This window comes from Brassica napus, chromosome A3, assembly GCF_020379485.1.
Source record: "Brassica napus cultivar Da-Ae chromosome A3, Da-Ae, whole genome shotgun sequence".
In the NCBI taxonomy this organism is placed as follows: domain Eukaryota; kingdom Viridiplantae; phylum Streptophyta; class Magnoliopsida; order Brassicales; family Brassicaceae; genus Brassica; species Brassica napus.
In genome coordinates this window covers 13,544,011-13,558,504 of record NC_063436.1, presented here as the reverse complement: position 1 = coordinate 13,558,504, position 14,494 = coordinate 13,544,011, and the positions used below count along the sequence as shown (strand labels likewise).

Genomic DNA, 14,494 nt, shown 5'->3' with positions numbered 1-14,494 from the left:
AGCAGTTCTTGAAGTAGAGAAGAACTTCTCCAAGAATGCTTTCTTGCAGTCATCCCAAGTGGTGATGGAGTCACTGGGTAGAGACTTCTCCCACTGACGTGCCTTATCCCCCAAAGAGAAAGGGAATAGCTTGAGTTTTAAGGCATCTTCGGACACACCATTGGTTTTTGACAACCCACAGTAGCTGTCGAACCTGTCCAAGTGATCAAATGGATCCTCTAGAGCCAAGCCATGATACTTGTTGTTCTCAATCACATTGAGGAGTCCTGATTTGATCTCAAAGTTGTTGGCTACTGCTGGTGCTCGGATTCCCAATCTATGACCATGAATGTTGGGGCGGTCGTAAGTGCCAATGGGTCGAGCTGCTCGCTGTTGGTTTGCTGGAGCAATGTTATTAGCGCCATTGACGCCTGCATCATGCTGATGTATGTCTCCCATATCAGTGTCCAATCTCTGCAAGTGAGCCTGTTGCTCTTCTTCTCTTCTCTTTCTAGCACACTCTGTCTCTAAAGCTCTGATGTCTGCAGCTCTTGGAACTAGGTTTGATGGACCCCTGCTCCTCAAGTTCATACACCTGTAGATTAAAGGGAGGTGAAGAAAGAGAATCAGTAACAAAAGAAAATAAAAATGACTTAGTCTCAAGCAAGTGACTAAATCTCAATGTTTAAATCTACTCAGAATTTGGCAACGGCGCCAATTTGATATTAGGAGTTTTCAAGGCTCCTAAGACAAATGTTGTAGTATAGAAGATTGTCGAACCAGTTCTGAGGGATATCAAAGCACTGAGAATGCAAGTACTCACTTAATCTAAGTGCAACCAATGATTTAGATGGGTTTTAAAACTATGACTAATTAAAAGGAATAACTAAATGATACTTTCTTGACTAAGGGAAAAGAGAACTCATGGGCATAGGGATTAGACCTTGGGTGATCAAGTATCGAACTAAGGATGGCAAATGATCAATCAAACTATCAACCTTAAGCCTAGACACAATTCTAAGCAAGCTCTATGTCTAGATGAATGCTCATTTGCTAACACATCTCAAACATCAAATGTCTTTGGTTGAATAATATGAAAGCAATCATTACTAACAAGTCTATTAGCTATCTTAGCACCTTTAACAACAAATGTCTTTGGCAAAGTATACTAAAAGCCTAGGAGAGTTGTCTCGGGCATTTCATCGAACACCTTTCGGGTGAGAAATGCCTAAGGATCAACAACTGAGTGGCCAACTCAGAAGATGCATTATGATTACTCTACTAGCAAGGAAATATGAATGATCTACACTAAAACATCCTAGCTCTAACCTAATCACCCTTAATCTCCCTAACCCATGAATTCAAAAGGTGATTACTCACTAATCTCCATGATTCCTCTTAAACCCATATTGGATTTCAGATTAATCATGTAAAGAAATAGATAAGAAATCAACAAGAACACAAGAACATAACAAATCAAAATCCAAGAGATGAACTTCTCAAGAGAGTTCTTCTGTATTTCTCAATAGATCAAAAGATAAAGATAATCTGCCTCTGGTGGCTACAAAAGATGTTTAAAACATAGGTTTTAGAAATGTAAAACGTGCATAATGAAATGACCAAAAGGCCCTTGAGAAATCATAAGTTCGAGTGAAATTGAGACGCGCAGCGACCTCGGTCGTCGCTCCGACAAGTCGCTCCAGGCTTCGGGAGCGACCTCGCTGGGTCGCTGCGAGAGGTCGCTCCGAGAGCGAGTTGTGTGTCTCCGGACGTGAAAACGCGAGCGACTTTGTGCAGTCGCTCCAACGGGTCGCTCTGGATCGGGAGCGACCTTGGTAGGTCGCTCTGAGAGGTCGCTCCAGGGTCATCTAAGACTGTTCGGAGTAATGAGAACGCGAGCGACTTCATGGCGTCGCTTTAGGAAGGTCGCTCTGAGAAGTGGGACACAGCGACTTCGTGATGTCGCTCCGGGAGGTCGCTCCCATGCTCGGTTCGTCCAATGGTCACCTTTTCACCTCTTTTGAGCTCCAAATAACCTCATGTGGTACTCCAGTACCTAATAGAGACTCATGTATGCAAAATGCAACCTAAACATGTCTGAATCCTAATCTATATGATGAAAATGCTCATGGATGAATGGATAAAACAATGCAAATATGCAAGATATCAATACTTCTAGCCACGTCCACCTCGATCCACGACCTCGGTTTCCCCTTCTACGAACCGTTGACTGCAAATGCATCTCTTTAGCTTTTATGTATGGTTTAACCGGTCTCTCTCTGAGAATCCTCTTTCCTAAAAGTGTCAAATCATTCATCGGATCAATCTCTTTGTCTGAATCTGATGAGCCTTCTTCTTCCTCAAGAGTAATCAATGAGGCAAACTTGTTGGAACCAAGGTCGGCTCATCTATTCTACTACTTTCCCTCTGGACCATAGAGGTTGCATGAGCAATATGAGTGCCAATAACTGGTAAAATCTGGGCAGACTCCAAAACTGGAGACTCAATGGTTTCTTTGATGTTGGTTAGTGCAGAAGCAGACTGAGCTGTTATGGAAATATACATGTCTTCAAGAACAGAGATTGTAGCTAGTGGTATGAGATTGTCAACTTTGGCAACAGTATTTGGATCAACCAAGTTGGATTCATTGTGTACATCCAGAAGAATGTCAGGAGATACAACAATAGAGTAGAAGATGTTAGGAATTTTCTTCAAAGTTACCCACACCGGAACTGTTTTGATCTCTGGGATAGCTAAAGATGCTTCCGGTTTCCATGGAGCAACAAACATTAAGCAGTCATCAACATGCCAAAGCCCTCTTTGAAGAACCCAAATATGGTCGATTCATCGGGAATATGGAACAAGTAATCAGATTCCCCAAGCTTCATTACAGTGATTCTACATTTCCTTCCCCATAACTTATTTAAAACTGCATAGATTAAACCACCAGACGGAGGCAAGCATCTATAGAGCTGACCCAAGATATATTCATTTTGTTTCTCTAATCCTTGTAAGAGAACATGCCTTGGTATAGTTAACTTAGGAGTACCATCTTCCAGGTACTCAGGTTCTGTTGCTCGGTAAAGATTCTTAGAATCAGGATTCATCTTTGCGGCCCATGGAAATCGAATAGCATCTTCTTTCCTGTCTAGCGAATTTTGAGCTTGTGCCACTGCTGGGAAAGATTTAGTGACTGGAGCCTTAAATATTTCGCCTCTCATTCGACCCTTCTGAGATTCATGTACATACGGCCAGAGTTCAACTTTTATAAGAACTTTTATTTGTTAACTCAAGTAAAATGATCAAAAAGAGATCAATTACCGGTCCTACAATGTGATTCGGTTCAAATATACTAAGAATCATCATTTCAAAAAAAGTATGTTGAGATTCCATATTTAATATTAATAGAAAAACAAAACTAATATATAAATTTGTGTCAATATCCCCTTTTTGTAAGCTTATGTTGGTTGGAGGTCAATAAAACTTGTGAAGGTATGTGATTTTTCCAAACGACTAATCTCTACGGCCTGCTTACCAATGCCATCAAGATCATGTTTCTCGCAGTGAGAATTAGATATCCATTTCACCTGGCTACACAAACAAACATATCTGAAATAATAGATTTCTAACCCGGAGTCCTTAACATCTTTCCCATTTCACCGTACCACTCGACCATATTTGTATTGTAGATTTTTCCTTTAGGTTCCGTCAGATCTGCTACGGTTTACATTCATTTTAAAATCGGAAGTAATGAGAATTGTTGAACATTTTAGCACTAATGATATTATGATCAAGACAGTTACAATAAAACAAGAAGTATAAGCCAATATACATATGAAAAGCCAGACTGTGTGGTCATAAAATTCCAAATTACCAATCTTCAAATATAATCGCCAGACGCCAGCTACACATAGGAATCGAGTGATTATTCTACACATGTGCATGGATTCCAATTTAAATCTTGTTTTGGGAAGTTTACCTTTAACCATTTAATTTTAAAAGTATATATATTTTAATAACATTATTTGTGAAATAAAATTTTAAAGACAATAATAGCATTAAAGTTTACAAAAACAAATTTTCTCTTTAGAGATAAAAAAAACTATAATATCTAATTATTACTATGAATAAAAAATTACCATATTGAAATAAAAATGATTTATCTTAACCATTTAATAAAATAACAGATCCACTTTTAGTAAAACAAAAAGGCCAGGATCAACGAGTTATCTTTCAATAAAATTGACATATTAAAATTATGATAACACAGAAGTGGTCCATATTAGTCATATGTTGTCACGTGTCGGTTCCCTGTCTATATCCCTAATATAGAAATGTTGATTCTCCAGTGGCCAAGACTCGAACCATAGTAACTTTACCAGATTGGACTTTAGCCCTCAAGTTGATTACCACCAAACAACAAGTAGCCCTGGTTAGTTTTTCACTATTAAATAAGAGCCATGATTGTACACATTTCTGAATGATATATGGAAACAACGATTTATTGTAACCACTTAATAAAACAATGTTCCACTCTCACTAAAATATCAAAGAAGTTAATTATTGCTCAAAATGATTTAGTAAGACAGCTTTATTTAACTGTCCAAACCCTTGCAATCCTAATATATATACACACATCCTCTCTTCATTTTACTTCACCACTCTCTAGAGCAACACTTCCATCTTAAAATTGCTCAATTTGAAGTATATCTTTGGAAAGATGGCTTCAAAAATCTCAGCCTCCCTTATCATTTTCCTCACATTCAACATCCTCTTTTTCACGTTAACTACTGCTTGTGGCGGTGGCTGCGGTTCTATTCCCAAACCTAAACCCAAGCCCACCCCAACTCCATCCTCCTCAGGAAGTTGCCCTAGAAAAACTCTCAAACTTGGCGTTTGTGCCAATGTCCTCAAGGATCTTCTCAAAATCGAATTGGGCACGCCACCAGTCAAGCCTTGTTGTTCACTCCTTAATGGTTTGGTCGATCTTGAGGCCGCGGCTTGTCTCTGTACCGCCTTAAAGGCAAATGTTCTAGGAATCAAGCTTAATGTTCCCGTCTCTCTCAGTCTTCTTCTCAATGCTTGTGGAAGGAAGACCCCTCGTGGATTCATATGTGCTTGATCTACCTATCAATGCTTCGTTATTGGGAGAATATATATCCTCTCTTTTTGATATTCATCTATCTTTATATCATTCTTTGAAATTATCTATTTTCAGTTTTCAATTTTTAATCGAATAATTGTTACTTCTACTTTTGTTATTGTATCCGCTTTAAAAAGTGTGCTCATGCATAATTTAAAATAATTAATCGGCTTCTTGTTTCCACATTAATTATCCAAATATTATTCATTTAATAATTTTATCATGCAGATTAAAAGAAAAAAATAAATTTATGTTGACCTGATATATTCGTTAAAATAAATCGACTACAGTAAGAAATTCTCGGGATGTTTGTAAGGTACTGCAGAACATAAGAAATTTACAATTCTATTAAATATAGGAAGTTTTAATTAATATTAAAATACAAAACACAACAATAATCCAAGAAACTAATTACACAAACGAAATAAAACCAATCAGATCTTATAACTCCATTAAATAAATTGGATTCCACTGTTTTTTGATCAGCGATATGGATTTATTGAGAGTTGCCTGCGCTGAAAGCCTGAAACCATAATGTCTATTAACACAAAACATTGTTCAGTTAGAATTAAATTCTGATAAACCTATTCTCTCAAGATTTGTCCCGCATAATGATTACGCATTTGTTGCCAACACGTTGGTACAGATATAGGATCCCCAACAAATATGCATTATCAGCAAATTATTGAACGTAGCAACCACATGCACGATACATATATAACTAATACAATAACAGTATGCAACATATCTTTAAAACGATTTAACACGTAAGTCTACCGTTAGTAATTGTCAGAATTTAGACACAAATATTATCTTCAGATTTTTCAGATTTCTAAATAATATTTTGATCCCCTATATATTATTTGAGAAGCATTGCAACATTTTTTTGTAGCCACGTGTCATCACTAGAATGATTCTTAGAATCCTTAGAGAAATAGGTTGATCCATTTAAATATATAATAAGCTTTTTATTAAACCACAATAAATACATTATTAATGTGATTCATTATTTCCTTAAAAATAAGATTACGAAATTGCCTAATGTGGCTAAAGTATATATGACAATTAATGATTTTGAATAATAAAGATTTGATAAAAAAAATAAGTGTATATTACAATTATATTTGTTTAAGTTTAAGCTATTAAAATAAATTAAACAATCATAGTAACCATATAATAAAAATTAAAAAAATTATTTATATATTATATTTTGAATTTTTGAAAACGAGTATAAATTACTAAAACTGTTAAAAGTTTCACATTCAAATTTTGTGATCTATTATTTAAAACTTTTGTTATGACATGATACAAATAATTTAAAAATAATATAAGTTGAAAGTCTCATTTAATAAGTATCAAAAATAAAAGATACATAAATATATGTATCATTTTAAATTAAAGTATATGCCATATAAAAATATATAAATATCATAATTTTGAAATTTACTTTGAACATTTTAAAAAAAAATTTAAAAAATATTGAAAACTTAATGTTTTAAAATATTATAAATTACTTAAACCATTATTCCCATAGTGAAAATTTTGTTATCCCTAATTTAGACTTTTTACTGTAACAGATACAAATGATAAAAAATATGAGCAAAAAGCATCATCTAATAAATATTAATATTAACATATACCATATATATGTTACTATCATTTAAATTTAATTATATATCATATCAAATAGAAAAAATATTTTTTCGATTTATTAAATTTATTTATATGTTAGCACCAATTTAATTATATAAGTAGTAGATAATGACTTTTTAATTATTCAATATATTTTTATTATTTCATAATATGCTATAAACATATAATATATAAAATAATTTATATATATATATAATGTTCATCCCGCGCAAGGCGCAGGTCTTAACCTAGTACCATACTATAATTCACGCCATTATCATCCGTATGCTGAATCGTATATGTGGTTAGTTCAAGATAAAGTGACGTATCCAAGTGTCTGCGCAAGTGTTAGATAAATACCGAATTTCAAACTAGTTACACGAACTGACTTGAATCCGGATGAAGCCAAACTGAACTTGACCAAAAAATAACAAAACAACTTGAATGGATCATATACGTCCATTACCAGAAAGATGATTTCATACTACCAACTGCCATGTTTGTCAGAACGTTATCAGAATAAGCTCTTACCAATCGTTTTTCAAAAGAAACGCAATTTGTTAGAATTCTCAGATAGGATGTGTTCTTACAAAATAGGATAACACAAATTCATCGGAACATCTGGAAAGTTATGGCATGGTTCATCTGAAAATCAGTCAAAAATGGATTGCTATAAACTAACACTACAAGAAGAATCTGTCGGGAATCCGTCAGAAATTTGCATTCCCAACGAACACTCTTCGTGATGGATTCTCGGTGGACATATTCTCGGAAATTCATTGGAAAATTGAAAAATCCCGACAGATGGTATTCGTCAGGAAAATTTCCGATAGACACAAAGTCGCCGGGAAAATTTCTGATGGAGAAAAGTCGTTTGGAGTTCCCGACGGACAGATCTTGACAAGCTGAAGTTCCCGGAAATGTAAACTAGTGGACCCCAGTTTGTGGACATAAACTTCTTACCCACCACGCTGACTACACTGGTTACAGAAGTTGGTTTCCGATTGAGCATTTGTTTCCAGATTTGCCCCATGCTTCTTAAAATCGTCCCAAACGGTGAGGTTTATCGGCTTCGGCACTTTTTTAGCGAGCCACTTCTGCTTCCACTCATTGAGTTTACAGCCATGGTTATCTGTCGCATAATGGTGGAAGCCCATTCCATCTCCTTTGATTATTTTAAAACTAAATATATTTAATTTTTCTAAGTATATTAACTATATCATAGAAATTCATGTATCCATTCGGTTCTCTGTTCGGTTTTGGTTTGGTTTCAGTCTTTTGATTCTATGGATATAGGATCCGCTTGAGAAATTGATCAGATCCAAACCCGAACAAATCTCATTTTTTGATTTGATTGATCCGTTTTTTTTGGTTTTGGAGAAGAGAATATCTATGAAGTTTTGAATTTGCAGTTTTTTTTAGAAACCTAATTTTATATATAAGAGAATAAAATTTATTTTATTTTAACTTTAGCTTTCGTGTTAAATTTTGGGTGAAATATAGATGGACAAAAACATACCTCCGTTAAATCTAAAGCTAAATATTAAAAGTCAAATTTTATGGTTAAAATTTTTGATATAGGATAAGGCTAACCATGTTAAGTCAAGAATATTATATTCAAAATCCAAACTTTTGACATGTGCAAATATTCATAATCACATCAACTTGAATTTCAGCGCACTGGGGTATGAGACCTTGTTGCTCTATTTTCTTAGGTCTAACTGAACATGATGTTGCTCCAAAACTTTTCCCTAAACGCCTGTGGAGAAATGGATTATAAATAAAAAAATCCAACATCAAAATGAGTTTGTGTTTGAAGTAGTGCTAGTCACAAACTCATTTTTTCCTCAAAATGATGTATTATTGGAGAATGATATCTCTTATTTTTTGATGTTTCCTTCATAATGAGGGACCATTGGAGATGTTTAAGGGTTCATTAATGTTTTTTTTAGTTGAAAGGATTCATTAATATTTATACATCAAAATGTTTAGGTTTTGAGTCCCAGAAAATCCGGAATTATGCAGTATAATGGAAAAATGCTTACAAGAGATCTGCAGAATGGTGCAAGAAGTACCGTTAAATGTAGATTCGATAGAGCGACTCAAGTGATGCAGTCAATACGTGAATTCTCATAAGGCGTGTAAAATTTATCAGCTACAGAATCGGATGTAATATTTCTCATAGTTTGTAATACCATAATTAACAAGCGTTGTAAAAACATATGTTGAGATCCCATATTAAAACTAATATATTAATTATATGTTTCAATACCTCCTTGTTGTAAGTTTAAGTCGGAGGTCAATAAAACTCGTTAACGTATGTGATTTTTGTTTTTGGTTCCGTCAGATCTGCTATGGTTTACATTCTTTTTAAAAATCAGAAGTAATGTGAATTGTTGAATTTTAGCACTAATGATATTCTGATCAGGACAGCTACAATAAAACAAGAAGTATAAGCCAATACACATATGAAAATCCAGACTGTGTGGTCACAAATTACCAATCTACAAACACAATCGCCAGGCGCCAGCTACAATACGAATGATTTATTCTACACATGTGCATGGATTCCAGTTTAAATCTAGTTTTTTTTTAAACTAAAAGAAAACCAGTTGAGGCCACAAGGAATTCCAATTTGTTGCTAAATCTAGTTTTTGGCAAGCAAGTTTAATTGTGACACAAATTGTACAAAATACCGTTTTACCTTTAACCATTTAATATTAAAATATATTTATTTATTTTTATAATATTATTTGGAAAGTCAATTTAAAAAAAAAAAATATTAGCATTAATTTCTTACAAAATAAAATAAATCTTTACAAAATAAAATATATTTTTGCAACAATAAAATATATTTTTGCAACAATAAAATATATTTTTGCAACAATAAAAATTATACTTTTACTATTAATAAAAAACCAAATATATCTTTGTGATATTATTTGAGAAATTAGTTTACTATGTGTTGTTGTCATGTTAATTCTTATAATAGTTAATTTCAATGATAATCTTAATGAAGTAAGTTTATTATTACAATGTCATTACTAATATTTTTTATTTAACCTTTCTGTTAAACTTTGTTTGCCAATCACCTTACTATCGAAAAAGCAATATCTTTAGTATAAATATATATGGTTTTTATATTTAAAACATGTAATTGAATAAAAAAAATATTTTTATAATTTTTTTACGTTAGTTAGAAACATCATAGTACTATTTAATTTAATTTTAATCAATTTTTAATTTCTAAAAAAAATTAACATTTTTAAATAAAAATTTCCAATCTTGATAATATATGAATGTTCAAAAAATATATAAAAAAATATTGTTTTCAAGTTTGCATTACCAACAAAAATAATTTGATATATAAAATTATACTTTATTCATAAAAAATATGTCTTTTCTTCGTAAGAAACCACTACCATTATTTTCTTTAGAGAAATTCATTCATCTTTGAATACATGAAAGATCAAAATGAATATCATATACTCAATTTATAATGAAAGAATACCTCAAATAACTCTACATATTTTATCGAGACAACAATTCTAACATGTAATAGAATTAGTTGAAAAGTTTTGGGAAATTACCACAAATATCACATTCATAGTACCACTTTTCATGTGTACACTAACTAATTTTACCTTCACTTTTAATGAAGAATAAAAGACATTTATACTCTTAGGATTAACTAATTTAGACTTAAGCTTTAGAGTTGAGGAGTGGAGTAAGGTTTTTGGAATGTGAATTTAAGATTCTAAAAAGTATATAAATAAATAGTTAAAAAATTATATTTAAAAAAAAGAATAGTTTAAAAACATAATTTTTTATTTTCAAAAAGAAATTTTGAATTTTGCAAATTTTTTTTAATTTATAAAAAAATTTTTAAATTTGAATAAGTATAATTCAAAAATATAAAAAATTACTTTTAAATTGGTTTTATTTTATTATTTAAATAATTATATATGTATATATATAACAAGGATATAAGAGTCTTTTGTCACTTAATGAATACTATATTATTGCCCTCCAGTGATGATAAAGATGAATAGTAGTACTATGAAAATGATAAACATGAAATTCTTCCAAAAGTTTTAATACCTATCATGTTTGCTACTCTGCTAGAAACAAGATTTTATTTTAGTACACGGCACATTTTATTTTTACTTAGTGTTGACTTCACATTAGAAAATTAGATCTATTGTTTACTAGAAATATTTCTAAACTTAATTTGTTTTAATTGATTTTATATGTTTTTAAAAACAACTGAATATTTTAAATTTATTTTTTTGAATAAAATGATAAATCTTAACTTCAGTTACTTTTCTAAATGTGATGTTATAATTTAAATGATGAAATTTTAAACTGGTCTTAAACCATACTTTTCAGTTTTGAATTTTGTTAGTTTGTAAATTTTATAAGTTATTTGTGAGTTTTCATAATTCACAAACTTCAGTAATAAACCCAAATAAATAAAAAAACAAAATTAAAATTAAAATATCCATACAAATAATATGAAACTAACTACACCAGATTAAAATTAGATTAGAATTTGTTTAAAAGTTAAACTAGAATTTTAGAAACAAATATCATAGTAAAGCTGAATATTCTGTACGTTAAAACATCACAACTCAATAACTCAGAAATAATCATCTTACCTAAAATAATATAAAATATTAAACTAAACAAAACACAAATAATGTTTAATTACTATTTCTTTCGTAAATCTTTATTCCCGCGTATGGAGGCGGATAACTCATTAATTGAATTAAAAAAAAAGATTTATCTTAACCACTTAATAAAACAGTGATTCACTTTTAGTAAAACAATGATCAACGAGTTAATCCTTCAATAAAATCAATATTATTAAACCAGAAACATAAAAAATTGAAAAGGAATATTTATATGGTAATACTTTATATCACGATTATATTAAAACTAATAATTGTTTAAACATTATCCAATAAGATTTAAACATTATCCAATAAGATTTAACAAAAATATTAAAACAATAATACTAAAATGTTTAAACATTAGATGTTTACAATTAGAGATATAACAAAAATACAATAATATTAAAACTAATAATTATTTAAACATCTAATGCAAAAATTAAAATGAACTTTTAAATTTTAAAATTTACAATTCAAATCAAATAAGATTTACATTTCGGTCACGCATCGGTTTAAGCAGTAAGCCTTGAGATTTAGCAGTTTTTACGGATTTTATTGGGTTTTTAAATAATGGGTAAATTCAAACCCAATTACATATCGGATTACCAGTTTACCGGTTCGACCGCGGATTTGAGTCGGATTTAAAATGCTGATTTAAATAAAAAAACTATTTTAAATCGACACAATTCTTACAAATTAACAAAACGTTTGAAACATTGTTAATGATTTGAAACATTGTTAATGACATTTTTTACATATCGGTCACCCATCGGTTTAACCGGCTAGTCTTAAGATTTACCGGGTTCTTACTAATTTTATTGGGTTTTAAATAAGATATGGATATTTCTTAAAACTCAAACAAGATTACATATCGGATTATTGGTTTACCAGTATGACCGCAGATCCAGATCGGTTTAGAGACATTGATTTAAATAAAACAACGTTTTGAATTGACACAATTCTTAAAAATTAATTGTCACAATGTTAATTAAAAAATTATCATAAAATATTTCGCGATTTAAAAACACGGATCAAAATTTAGTTGACAAAAAAAAACTACTACATCACAACATCATTATTAAATAAGTTCCATGATTGTGCACATTTCTGAATGATATATGAAAAACGATTTATTGTAACCATTTAATAAAACAATGTTCCACTGTCACTAAAATATCAAAGAAGTTAATAATTGTCAAAATGATTTAGTAAGACAGCTTTATTTAACTGTCCAACCCCTTGCAATCCTAATATATATACACACATCCGTTCTTCATTTTACTTCACCACTCTCTAGAGCAACATTTCCATCTTAGAACTTGCTCAATTTGAAATTTATCTTTGGAAAGATGGCTTCCAAAATCTCAGCCTCCCTTATCATTTTCCTCACATTCAACATCCTCTTTTTCACGCTAACTACAGCTTGCGGTGGTGGCTGCGGTTCCATTCCCAAACCTAAACCTAAGCCCACCCCATCTCCATCCTCCTCAGGAAGCTGCCCTAGAAAAACTCTCAAACTTGGCGTTTGTGCCAATGTCCTAAAGGATCTTCTCAAAATCGAATTAGGCTCACCACCAGTCAAGCCTTGTTGTTCACTCCTTAAGGGTTTGGTTGATCTTGAGGCTGCTGCTTGTCTCTGTACCGCCTTAAAGGCAAATGTTCTAGGAGTTAAGCTTAATGTTCCCGTCTCTCTCAGTCTTCTTCTCAATGCTTGTGGCAGGAAGACCCCTCGTGGATTCATATGCGCTTGATCTACTATCAATGATTCGATTGGAGAATATATATCCTCTCTTTTTCATATTCATCTCTCTTTATATCATTCTTTGAAATTACCTATTGTCAATTTTTAATCGAATAAATGTTACTTCTATTTCTGTTATTGTATTCGCTTTAAAAAGTGTGCCCATGCATAATTTAAAGTAATTAATCGACTTCCTGTTTCCGCATTAGTTATAGAAACATTATTCATTTAATAATTTTACTATGCAGATTAAAAAACGAATAAATTTATGTTGACCTGATATATCCGTTAAAATATATCGATTAGACTAAGAAAAACTCGAGATGTTTGTAAGAACTGCAGAACATAAGAAATTTACAATTTTATTAAAACATAGGGATTTTAATTAGTATTAAAATATAAAAACACAACAATAATCCTAGAAACTAATCACACATTCGAATGTTTTTTTGATAAACCCTATCGGTCGATCCGGTCGGTTTCGGGAGGAACACACATAGTGCTACAGAGTGGACTGGATACTACACTGTCTGACCCGAGTTTGGAATACTTTCCGACTAATGTCAGGGGCTAAACCGAACATCTGTGCGGAATTATACAATATGGTTAACATATATATATGACAATCAATGATTATGAATAATACATATTTGATAACAATTTTAGTATCATATCTCTTTTTTGTTTAATTTTATATTATTAAAAGAATTGATCATTAATAGACATTCTTATTATATATATATAATATATACATTAATATCATTTAAATTAAATTATATAAAAATATTTTATTTCAAAGTTTGCGTTGAAAAATTATTGCGATCTTAATATTCTAATTTTAAAATTTGTATTGATAAATCTCACATTAAAATTTTTGTTACAGCAAATGTACAAATATTAATAAAATCATATAAATAGGAAGTGTCAATAATAAATATTTATACTAAAATATACTACATATATATAGACATCTATGTCAATATCATTAAACTTTAATTATATACCATATAAAGTAAATTAAATGATTGTTTTAATTTATTTATCGAAAACATGATTATAAATAAAAAACTATTGGTTTTGATTTATTTGCTTACTCTATTGTATATACTTTTATGTATACAATTTATTTTTTAAACAGGCGGCTTCTAATATGTTATTTGATCATGACAATCCCAGAAATACACTTCTTCAAATCATAATGATTTTTAATATTGGAAATATATATATATATATATATATATATATTATTTGTTCAGATTAAATATTGTAGTCTTTATTTTTATTACCGAAAAGCTTTTAATGAAATATCATGACAAGATTTCAATC

The 14,494-nt window shown here is 31.0% G+C and overlaps 2 protein-coding genes across 2 annotated transcripts; both read left to right on the top strand.

The window, feature by feature from the left end:
* The first annotated feature begins 4,566 nt into the window (after window positions 1–4,566).
* LOC106443820 (lipid transfer protein EARLI 1-like) lies at window positions 4,567–5,307 on the top strand. The gene has a single exon (XM_013885377.3). It carries the CDS (start codon window positions 4,700–4,702, stop codon window positions 5,099–5,101), a length of 402 nt encoding a protein of 133 aa, XP_013740831.2. The 5' UTR covers window positions 4,567–4,699; the 3' UTR covers window positions 5,102–5,307.
* A 7,387-nt stretch (window positions 5,308–12,694) lies between these two features.
* Window positions 12,695–13,358, top strand: LOC106443821 (lipid transfer protein EARLI 1-like). Its single transcript, XM_013885378.3, has one exon. The coding sequence runs from the start codon at window positions 12,777–12,779 to the stop codon at window positions 13,176–13,178; it is 402 nt and encodes a 133-aa protein (XP_013740832.1). The 5' UTR covers window positions 12,695–12,776; the 3' UTR covers window positions 13,179–13,358.
* Window positions 13,359–14,494: the final 1,136 nt, after the last annotated feature.

What these genes read in the sequence shown, in the direction of transcription:
- LOC106443820 (XM_013885377.3), top strand. Translation starts at nt 4,700, where the DNA reads ATGGCTTCAAAAATCTCAGCCTCCCTTATCATTTTCCTCACATTCAAC.
- LOC106443821 (XM_013885378.3), top strand. Translation starts at nt 12,777, where the DNA reads ATGGCTTCCAAAATCTCAGCCTCCCTTATCATTTTCCTCACATTCAAC.